Source organism: Seriola lalandi, unplaced genomic scaffold (genome assembly GCF_002814215.2).
Source record: "Seriola lalandi dorsalis isolate HSWRI2012SDOR001 ecotype SW California unplaced genomic scaffold, Sedor1 jcf7180002054748, whole genome shotgun sequence".
In the NCBI taxonomy this organism is placed as follows: domain Eukaryota; kingdom Metazoa; phylum Chordata; class Actinopteri; order Carangiformes; family Carangidae; genus Seriola; species Seriola lalandi.
The window spans coordinates 6184395-6196760 of record NW_019525301.1 but is presented as its reverse complement, the minus strand read 5'-3'; the positions used below and the strand labels follow the sequence as shown (position 1 = coordinate 6196760).

The window sequence follows — 12366 nt, the reverse complement described above, 5'->3', positions numbered from 1 at the left end:
GAGTGCAGCAAAGAAACTCCATCACACTGTCTGTGACAGTTTGTGCTTGTGAATCTGACCCTCATGGTGGTCTCGGTACAGGTTCTAGTTGGTGCTGATCTTGGCCTGTCTCAGGTGCAGTCTAACAGCTGGTTGTTGATGTGTTGACTCTGTCTGTGATGGTACATCAGGCTGTGATGACCTGTTTGGTTTTATGGGGGCAAATTTGTTTAGTGATACTTCAATTATTTGATGAGTCATTGTGTCATATCGACACCCTCTTAAAATAATGGCCTAAGTCATTTTTTCAGGTTTTTCAGGAAACACAAAAAACTCAACAAAAGAGTCACACTTTTGACATAGGCCATTATACAACAGGGGTAGAATTGCATGTTCCCCTCAACTGAGGATTCAGGCGATTTTACCAGAGGTGGCCAGCATCATGAGGGGGTGATTTAGGCAAAAAAAACATTTTTGTCAAAAAATGACTTAGGCCATTATTTTAGGAAGGTGACGATATTCATTATTCTTCTCTAATGCTGAAGAAGGGCAGAGGTACAGAGGTAGCAGTAACTGTCTGTGGTTAACACAAGGTTAACACAAGCTCAAGACATTTTCATGTTTTATTCTACAACATAATTCATTCATTCAAAGTCATTAAATACCCCAGTCCTGATTTCTTTAAAGGGATAGTTGGGGTTATTTGACTTGGGGCTGTACGAGGTAGTCATGCAGAGTCGGTGTGTTACCTGCAGTAGATTTAAATTAGCACTCCCACTTAGGAGAGGCGGCTGGGAGCATTGGCACACCAGTAGAGCTATGTGCTGCTGTGCATGGGACCAGTAAATACGTGTTTTAGACAGTTTTAAAAACAGCCACCGAAAGAATCCACACCAGGTAACACACTGGCTCTGCATGACTACCTCACACAACCTCATGTCAAATAACCCCAACTATCATTGTTCTGGGGTCATGAGAAATTTGAATCAGAGTTACAGACCATAAAAACTTCTGAGACCCTAAACCACTGTTCCCTGGCAGCTCCAGTCCAGAAATATTTCAGAACCCACACTGGCGTCAACCTGGGACCAGAGCAGAACCTCAGACTGCTGTAACAGGGACCAAGGGGACATGAAGATAAAAATAACATGGGAGGAAACCACCACTGATCCTGACTGTGATGGTCCCTGTTAAAGCTGGAGTAGTCCTCACTCCCTCAGTCCTCATTCTAAGGTTCTCAGTCCTGTGTTTCCCCACCCCCACCCTCTGTCAGTTCTACTGTCTGTTATTTTCTATGATGCTATAATGTTGTTTATACAACATTACACATACAAATACATAACGGTCGTTATCTGTATTAGATTGTAACAAACTTTGCAAAGATGAAAATATTTCCAGAAATAATGTGGGGATTCAGAGTTCATACAGGGGTTTACAGAGTCTGATCAGAGAGTCCTTAAAGGATCACACCAGGATCCAGAGACATCCTCAAATCTCAGTGAAGCAGCTTGTTGTGTTCAGTGTGGTGTAGAGTCTTGTGGTCTGACTATGGTATGTGGTTGTGCCTCAACCTGTACAGACAGGTGACACACTGCACCTATCACTTACATAATGGCAGATAATTGTCAGTGAACACTGGCCACTGTGTGTTTTTCTGAGGTGGGCTCCTCATCTTCTCTCTCATTGGATGAGGTGCCTCAGGGCGTTGTGGAGGTGGGGCCTGTCCCAGCATGCCTCCCTCAGAGCCGTCTGGTGATTCCTGTCCAACCAGTGTCGGTTCAGAGTGACCCAGAGAGACAGCTGGTCTCTGACTGAACAACAGTGTGAGTCATTTCTATGGAGACATGTTTCTGTCCAAAGTGAACTGTAACAACAATTTTAACTTTAACACAGCAGTTGTGTTTTCAGCTGTCATGTTCTGAATAGAGAAAAACTACTGAAGACTGAGCTTTTCTTCTATTCAGATAACACAGGGTTGATAAGCGACTTGTCTCAGTGACTTTCTGTTAAATGATGAATCCAGTTCATTATAAGAGGGTTCTTCTCTCTGTGTTGTTCTTAACTCTGCTGAAAGTCAGACAGTAAACAAACCCTCAGTTTAGTCAAATGTGTTGAGAAAACCAAGGTGACCCTCAGAAGAACCAACTCTTCAGCTCAGACCTCCAACACTCACCAGAGTCCTGAATCCTGCAGTGGAACATATGTTCCTATGAATTCATTGGTACAGGTCTGTGTAAAGATGAACCTCTCAGTTCATCATCAGGATGAAGCTGGTCAGTCTGTTCCAGGACCAGGTCTGTGACAGGACTGTTGTGATAAAGCAGAGTGACACTGAGCCGCCTCCTCCTCCTCCCTGATCATGTCTCTCATTGACCCCCATCAGATAAACCTCTAACCAACAGTCCGAGCAGAGCTTCTGATGGTTGGTGATTGGCTCTGTAATCAGAGGGTAACAGGTCAAACTCAGACTCTGACGTGTGACAGGTCCTTCAGTTTTCTGTCTGTGTTGTCTCATAAATTGAATGTAGGACAGAGTTTAATCATGTCGGCCTGAGACTTAACTTTTGTCTGGTAAATTATTATTGGATGTAATTGAGTGTAATTCTCTGGTCTATCAGTGGAGTGAAACTACACTACAGCCTGGAGTCTTTGACAGAGGCAGGGAGTTGTCATACATGGATCTGCTGTCTGAAAACAAAACATGGGACAAAAATCACAGAGGGGAGCAGCTGGGTCTGAAATCAGTTATAGTTCATGCAGATCAGTATGTGTCAGCAGGATCACAGGCTCTGACAAGAATCCAGACTAACCTTTGATAATCTGATCCAGGTAACTGAGTGGTTCAGTCAGCAGCTCACAGAGCTGTTGGAACCTGTTCTACCTGTATTCTCACTTCCGGACTGTAGTGTGTTCATAGACAGGATATATTCAGAAAGCAGAGGAATCTGCCTCATGTATCACACCAGCTCTCTAAAACCCAGGTCTGAAATACCTTCATTTCATTACCATTAGGGTCAATTATTAAACCTGGGCTTCAAGTGTTGTGTGTGTGTGTGTGTGTGTGTGTGTGTGTGTGTGTTTGTGTGTTTGACTCAACAGCACAATCATAGGGTTACACCTCTGGGTGTGTATGTATGTGTGTGCAGTGCAGTGCAGTGCAGCTATCAGGAGGTTGAGTTCACTCCTCAGGGCTTTTGTTGCTGCTTCCTGGTTTTCGTGTCACTGACTGAGGCATGTACTCCCTGATCCTCAGTCAAACACAGACCTGGATAATACTCAGGGTGTAAAGAGGGTTTAGCACTAAACTGAACCAGGCTCAAAGTTTGTTTGGTGTCCCAGAAGGCTGTGGTAGTCAGGGCCCTGCCAGTAGTCTCTCCTCAGGTGGTACTGCAGCTCATCTCAGGTCATCTGTCAGAGCCAGAATCTGTGGAACTGTCTTACTCATGGACAAGATGTTGGACAGACCAACAGAGCAGGACACCTTTGTTCTTTGTCTTCAGCATGACAGATGAGGAGTGAAGTCTTTCCAGCTCACATTTAAATCAACCTGAGTCCTGTATTAAAGCTTGAGTTAAAACCTGAGCTAAAGCCTGAATTAAAGCCATAGTTAAAACCCAAGTTAAAGCCTGAATTAAAGCCTGAGTTAAAACCCGAGTTAAAGCCTGTGGAGGGTTGTAGAGGCAGAAACACTGTTGATAACATTTTATTGACCTTGAGGATTTGTTAGATAATGTTTAGTTGATGCAGAACCTCTTGTAACTCTGAGATCTGGTCTACAGGTCAGGGTTGTCTGTGAATCTGAGATCTGGTCTACAGGTCAGGGTTGTCTGTGAATCTGAGATCTGGTCTACAGGTCAGGGTTGTCTCCGTCCCTGGTCAGGGTTATCACCAAGGTGTGAGTCACATGTTCTCACATCTCTGTCAGTTCTTTTTCTGACAGTGTGTCAGCTGAACTGCTTTACATCAAGGTCACATTATCAGCTGCTTCACTGTTTCACTACAGCTGGAGGACCCACCCTCAGTATTATGGCAGGTGTGTTTGATTTGACATACTTGCTATTGTCACTGAGTGGTGCATTAGATTTGTTTTTCTGTTCTGAGGTCATGCTAGTCTTAACAATGGCTGAATAATGACATCATCCTTAATTTCATTGCATAGTTAGACCTGCACAGTTATTACAGTAATGAGTTAATGTAACTCATTACCTCCACCTGTGAAAGTCAACAGCTCAGTGTTTAGATACCTGTTAATTTAATGATGAGTTAATGGGTTGATTAACAACACAGACTGAACAAAGCAAAGTTTGAATGACAGTGTACATACAACATACATGAAGGAGTCAGTGAAATTGTTGTGTTGTGTTTACCTACTCTCTCGCTCTCTCTCTCACTCTGTGTTTGTGTGTGTGTCTGTGTGAGTGAGACTGGGGAAGCTTTTCAGCAGCTCTCAGTGCTGCTGCTCTCCGAATGGTTGTATTGGAAGCATTTCCTGGAGGTTGGATTTGGCGAGCTGGATGAACACACACACACACACACACACACACACACACACACACACACACACACACACACACACACACACACACTGTATATTCAGAACAAGAACATGTGCTGTGTAAACAGTTTACTCTGACAGTGGTTCTTCTGATAAATGCAAATAACCTCAAAGCCCCACACAACAGCTAAGCCACATGGATGCATGGTTGCCATACCAACACATTAACCATACAATTTAGAATCGGAATCTCAGAATCAAGTATGTGGACACATATAAGGAATTTGTCTCTGGTTTTACAATGCTGCTTTGTACATACATATAAATATAAATATAAATATAAATATATAGACAGTTAAAAACAAGACAGTGGAGTTCAAATGTTGTGTCCAACAATCTTTACCCCTTCACCTACTTCTAACCCCGATCACTTAATAACTGTTATCTTTAGCAGGACATAAAGATGAAGTAAAAACCATAACAGGGAAACATGTGACTGAAACATCTGTATTGCAGAAAACACCACATTATATGATTTGTGATGAGCTGTAGGTTAAGGAACATCTAAACAGGCAGCAGACTTTGTCTGTGCTGCTGGTTGTGTTTTATATTTAAGCTCATGAACAATGGAGTCAGTATATGAGGAACCACAACAATACTGATACATTCAGTTCACTGTTCACTAAAAACATGAGCATGTTCAGTTAATACACACAACACTGACAGAATTAAGTCACAATCAGATATTTAAAAAATCATGAGTATCACAAACAGGCTGAAAGCCACAAGACTGTGACTCCTCTCCACTGTCAGTGAAGTGACTGACCTGTATTCACTGGAACAGCCTGTATATATGGAGCACATTCCACGCAGAGGTTAGACTGTCCATCTCTAACTGGGGCTGTTTGAAGAGACACATGTCTCAGCCATAACACCTTCAAAATAAAAGCCCAGACCCTAACAAAGTTAGATTCAACATGAATCCTGTTAAATGTTCCCTGTGACTAACATTGTGTTTTACTAGATAAAACAGTCTTACTGTTCAGAACTGTGTGAGTCAGCTGTTTTATACTGATGTATAAACAGCACTTACTGTCACATAAATATCCTGGTCCACTCAGCAAAACAAACAAAGACAAAAACATAATCTTTCACTAACTCAACCAAAGATCTGCTGTTGGTTTGTATGTTTGAGGACTCACTGAGTTGGAGCTGTTGTGCTTGTGTTGGTATATTTGTGTTGTTCATGTTTAATTCCGGTCTTTTGTGAAAATTATGTTTTTCCTTGTGACACACACACACACACACACACACACACACACACACACACACACATGTAAGAGTCTCAACCAGGTAAAAAGAACTTACTGGAGGTTCTGTTAGGCAGCTCTACTGATACACACACACACACACACACACATATACATGCACACACACCTCTGTGTATTTTTTATTCCATTTTAAATATCTGTATAAAACCTGAACGACGACCAAAGAAGAAGTTTTTCTCTACCCTCAAACACACAACCCACAGGAGCAATTCACCAGACCTTTACCATCATCATCATCATCATCATCATCATCATCATTCTCATCATCATCATCATCATTATCATCATCAATTATAATAAACACAGTTAAGCCTATAGAGCAGTGTATGGTTTAGACACAAAAACTACTTAGGTTTAGGTTAAAATGAGTACTTCATTAAGGTTAGAGGACCTCAGTCACCATGGTTTCAGAAATAAACACATAGTAAAGTTTGTGAAACTCTCATGGTTAAAAGAGACACTGATGAGTATAAACAGGAGACAAACACTGTTCTCCTGTGTTTTGTCAACACACCCTGACTCCCCCTCTCTCGTCATAATCACCACATCCACTAGAGGGCATCTGTGGGGGGAAACCTGAATGTATAAGAGGCTGCTGCACAGACATGTGATGTTCACAATCCAGAGCAGCAAATAGTCACTTTGACTGTTACATTCTGGAACATCTACAGCTAGAAGAAATTCAAAAATGAAATTGAATAAAATAAAGCTATAGCTCAAAGATGACAGTGGTCCAACAGTTTGTAGTCAGTGTGTTGTTCTTGTTGGGAGATTTGTCTGGTCACTGTTTAGCTGCATATTGGTGAAGAGAAGAGTAAACTTTGAGTATGTTCTCTCTGTCTGTCGATCATTTTCTCTGGTTTCCCTTCTTTCTTCTCTTTGGCCATCACTCTCTCGTCATCTTCATTTTACTTTTTAAATCTGGGGTTTCCTTCTTCTTTCTCTCCTTCCTATTCTCCCTCTTCTTCCTCCATTGCTCTCACCTGTCTTTTCATTCTTTCTTTTCTCACTGCATTTCATCTGTTCATCTTTCTGTTTAACATTTTTCCTCCATCTGTCCTCCATTAAATCCCTCCTTTCATTCATTTTTTTCATTCCTTCCTACCTTCCTTCCTTCCCTCCTTTCTGCTTCTACTTTGTTGGCTTTCTCCCTTTTTTTCTTTTGTTCAGAAAATAATGATAATGTTCAGAATCATTTTATGTTTCTGATTCAGTATGAGATGATGACTATCAGTCACCTTCACCACTCCCTCTCTGACAGAATGAACAAAGGAAGGACAACGAAGCCACACACACACACACACACACACACACACACACACACACACACACACACACACACACACACACACACACACACACACACACACACACACACACACATATTCTTCCCACAGCTCCACCTCTGTTGCTAGGTTACTGCTGCTACTTATGATACAGCCATTTCAGCCAATTGCATCACCTCGTGTCACAGCAGAAGGCGGAGCTGCACAGGGCTCCACCGTGGAAGGAAGTGACTCCTGTTAGTGACATCATTTCCTCCTGCTGACGTTTGGCCTAAACACACACACACACACACACACACACACACACGAGTCTGAAATGAGATCAGATTGAGCAGAGTGTTTCTGTGGAGTAGCTGTGCAGCTGTGATCTAACAGGAAATGGGCTGAGATCACTACAGCCTCTGATCTTATAACTGTATTGACTGTACTGATCTCAACATGGACACACTGAAGGAGTGAACACATGTAAATAAATCAAGTGTTTAATTGTGGTAGATGTGAACACCATGGTGATGGATGATGACCAGCAGAGAAGGTCATCATGTGTTTTCTCCTCCACACTGATCTGAGATTTGCAGTTGAAGGTTTATGTATCAGACATGAATGTGTGTGACAGCAGCCTGAAGGCTGACACACATCTTAAAATCTGAGGCTTCTGATCATAGCTGATGCTTCCTGAAGGTGATTGAGTGGTATATCAGTGTGTGCTGCCCTCTTGTGATCCATATCTGAAACTGTCTTGTCTTCATTAGTGAGCTATGTATCCACAGAGAGGTGTTAGTTAGCTGTTGATGTGGAGGCTCTGACATCACACACTGACTTGTATTAAAGCCTTTGTTTCCTCACAGTTAACGGAAACATCGGGAACCTTTTCAGAGTAAAGACATACAGTCTGTATGTTGTTTGTAACGTGAGGATCCAGATGTTCTCTCCTTAAAGAAAACATGTTTAGGCCACAGCATCACACTCACCAGCAGGGACCTTAGACACCACAGGCTTTAACCTGTCCCTCCCTCACTGTCTTCTCTCCCTCCTCCTGAGGTCTGCCTCCTGCTGTGGTAGAGAGAACAGTAGGTGCACTGATGATTTTTATTTTATTAACTATTGCATGATTAAATCTGCTGCACTGCATGTCTGCATGTCAGGTGGAGACAGTCTTGTTCTGTTTGGGTTGCTCAGACACTGACTGCATGCTCTGCTGTTAACAGAACATCCAGTAACCACCAGAACCAGTGTCACTTTTAAAAACCCCATCATGATTTAAAACTGTGAACTGGTTTCAGGACATTAGGAAGTTAGCTTTAGGGGTTGTGTTTGGAAGTATAGTGAGTGGATCATGAAATATGGTAATGACCACTGATTGTATCAGTAACAATGGTGTGTTTCCTCCAAGTTAATCAAAGAAGTCAAGGTTAGGAGCACGAGCAGTCAGACGGGTTAGAAACAAACGGACAGAATTGATACAAAAGATAATGATAAAATTATTTTAAAAACTCATCAAATCCATTATTTATAAAGCCCAGTATCATAACTCACAACTGTTCACAGTCTGTACAGTATCTGACATCGTCCATACTCAGACCTTAGAGACCCATTTCCTGTTTCTAGTCTGACTGACTTCACTGGCTTTACAGTAGCTCTCAGTTTTCCTCTGCAGTGAATCAGGTGACCCCACTGTAAAACCTGGTTTAACTCATACCTCTCCTCTCTGCTCCTGTTTCCTAACCCTTCAGAGACCAGTGCATGTGGTCTCATCAGGTTCTCAGTTCTCTTCAGTTCCTCAGTGAGGACTGTGTTACCATAGAAATGACACTTAAGTTGTAACAAACAGGATCCACCTTTAACCTGGATGTCTTTACTTTGATGCTTCTTCACTGCATGAGGAGATGAAGTTAGTGCTGATGAAGATGATGAGGATGTTGAGTGTAACCGGCCTAACACTGTGTTACTGATGGGCTGTCTCCCTGGGTTTTGCCTCCATCTGCAGGTGTGGCTAGAGGAGGAAGAGGAGGAGCATGAGGAGGGGGAGCTGAAGGGTGCTGTTGTGTTTTGCATGCAGGCAGAGCACGCTGGGACCAGGACCTACTACTTCAGCACAGACAGCCATGAGGAGCAGGGGGAGTGGATCACAGCCATGAGCGAGGCTGCAGAAGTCAACGTCCAGTCAACACAGAGGTGATGACCATGTTCATCAGACACACATTACACACAGTACAACACCATACACACAGTACACACAATGCACACAGTACACACAGTGCACACAGTACACACAGTACACACAGTACAACACTGTACACACAGTGCACACAGTACACACAGTACACACACTACAGAACAGTACATACAGTACACACAGTACACACACTACAAAACAGTACATACAGTACACACAGTACATCACAGTACACACAGTACACACAGAAAACACAATACACACACTAGACACAGTAATCACAGTAAACACAGTACATGGAGTACAAACACATAGGCCATCACATTTGACTGGACCAGTCCAACATGTCCAGTCATGTAAAATATTGTATGTGCTTGTTAGGTCTCTCCACCTCTCTATGTTGCTCTGAAGAGGATTTGATTTATAAAGTTTAACTTAACCATCTGGGAGTTTTATTAAAAATGACACTGCAACTGGCAGCAACACACAGCACCATGAGACAAGTTGTTTTATGGGATTTATAGTTGTCTTCCATTCGTCATACATTTACATCTAAAAAAGCACTCCTGTAGAGGACAACCTGAAGAAGACAGACAGACAGACCGTGGTCTACATCTCCTGGATCTCATGTATGTTTTATAATAGTAAATAGAAATGAAAGTGAACAGCAAATGTAAATGTATTGGACATTCAGCTCTGTAGCATTGAGGATAAGAAAAGACCACTAGTTTTAAAATGAAGATATTTGAACAAAGGTAAAATCATCAGTCACCAACAACAGATACAGAACAGAATGTCACAGGTCCAAAGTGGATAGGATGCAGATGAGCACAGCATGAGCTTGTGTCAGACAGTGGTGGCCAATCTGTGCTTGTGAGGATGATGAAACGAAACAGACCTGTTCTGTGAATGAGCATCTTGTCCATCCCTGAGATTCCATGTTTTTATAATGAGTCAGTGTGAAGAAAAACTGGAGCAGTGATGAAGGGCAGCACTTGATCATCAGGTCTCTTGACATGAAAACAACAAGAAGAAACGCTTATAACACATTTACTTCCTGCGTTGGAATGTCTGTTTCCTCCTGTCTCTCTAATGTTTTACTGCCTGTGTGTTTCCCTCCACAGAACGAGCTCAGACACCACAGCCGATCTCAACCACACTATGGTGACCAACGCACCTGACCAACAGCAGCATCCACACACACAGACACACAATAAAACTCAAAGTGAACCGCCCACACACTCTAAGGTCAACGGGGTCAACAGCCTGGAGACTCCTCCCTGTTCTATGCCCCGCTCTGATGTGGAGGGAAAAAAGAACGACAGAAGACTAGGAGAGGGTGAAGATGAGGGGGGAGGACCTGGTCCTGACCCAGCCCTGTATCTAAATCACCATCCTAATGGTTGGGCCAACTACGGCCCCACCAATGTCCTGCTCCACAACAGCAATAGCAAACAGCCTCCATCCAGGAGTCACAGTGGACACCGCGCCACTCAGGGACACCCAGAGGGGGATAGTGGTCAGGTGCAGGACCCCAGGGAGCAGCAGGAGAACGTGGTGCTGAGGAGGGGCTTTGTGCCCAGGACAGCTCCAGAGAGAGTGGCCCAAAGGAAGAGCTCCATGGCCCAGCTGCAACAGTGGGTCAACCAGCGGCGGGGCATGGCCTCCCAGGAGGACATCAACAGGTAGAGTAGTGGAGAACACCTGAACTTCTGTAAGGGTCTTCTATCTATCTATCTATCTATCTATCTATCTATCTATCTATCTATCTATCTATCTATCTATCTATCTATCTATCTATCTGTCTGTCTGTCTGTCTGTCTGTCTGTCTGTCTGTCTGTCTGTCTGTCTGTCTGTCTGTCTGTCAGTCAGTCAGTCAGTCCTTCCATCCGTCCGTCCGTCTATATTAACCAGCATGTTGGGAAACAATGCGTTCAGTTCAGTTCAGTTCAGACAACTTTATCTTCCCCCATAGGCAATTCATTTGTAGCTTCCAAGTCCATACATTCGGTCTCAACAGACAACCAACCAACAATCCAGTGTGATATCTAACCTTTAAGACAGGCAAGAAGAAGAAATTGATGTAGGCCGAGGGTAAATTAGAGTAAGTTGTTAACTCCATAGTGTGTAGTTAGTAGTAGTTTTCTCTGTCACTTTGGTACATTTCTCAGATCAGAATTGAAATTCTCAAAACTACTTGTTCAATCTTCACATCATTGTGTCACTTGTGCAAATCAAAAAAGCAGTTTCTCATTTCTTTGAACAAGTTGCAAATGCTTTGGTACATTCATGTAAATGATTATGTACAATTCTCTGCTGTTTCCTACATTATCAATTGCTTATGTCATGTTGATCAAAATGTATTATAATGGGTCTCTGTTGAATAGTCTCACCCCCCACAACAAAGTCTTTACATGCAAAATGGTTGAACAATTTGTCATAATATGTCAAGCATATCTATATACATTTCCATTTGACTTATTTTTCTAAATCTGTCCTGATTTAAATTTAAATTGCTCCCAGGTGAATCTTGACTTTCTCTAACGAAGGGAAATGTGTGAAGCATTAGATCAACAAATGATCAACCAGTTTTCTGAAATAGCTCAAAGGTGCATCTCATGAACCATCAACTGGCAAGTATATATATATATATATATATATATATAGCCGGAGCACAACACAATTATACAATGTCTGACAATGGAAGGACAAGGAATTGGACGGGGTCAACAGCCAGAGAGAAGAAGAAGAGGAAGAGGAGTGAGGCTGCGTGGTGGAGGAGTTGGGAGGCAAAACAGAGGAAGAGGCAGAAGAGGCCGAGGACATATGCGTGTCCCTGATGAGATAAGAGCCACACTTGTAGACCACGTTCTCAATCATGGGCTTACAATGGCCGAGGCTGGTCGAAGGGTGCAGCCAGATGTTGGGAGAAAACAATGGGGTCCTCAATCATTCAGACTTCTTGTCGACAGAGCAGGTATGTAATCTAACAATAGGAACTGTACTGTAATACTGTAGACTTTCTCTAATGCTTCATACAATATTACAGTATTCCACTTGCATTTTACAATATACAGTGAGTATATTTTATACAGTGAC

General features: G+C 42.6%; 1 protein-coding gene across 5 annotated transcripts in view; it reads left to right on the top strand.

Moving 5' to 3' along the window:
* The window catches only part of plekha6 (pleckstrin homology domain containing A6), a 91736-nt gene that overhangs the window by 59655 nt on the left and 19715 nt on the right, over positions 1-12366 (top strand). For 2 of the 5 annotated variants that reach the window (XM_023424779.2, XM_087178870.1), the window contains 2 exons: positions 9079-9266; positions 10392-10952. In XM_023424779.2, the coding sequence (XP_023280547.1) occupies positions 9079-9266; positions 10392-10952 (749 nt within the window). Of the gene's footprint in view, positions 1-5888; positions 8162-9078; positions 9267-10391; positions 10953-12366 lie in introns of those variants that run through there. The other 3 variants (XM_023424781.2, XM_087178872.1, XM_087178871.1) reach the window with 2 other exon arrangements.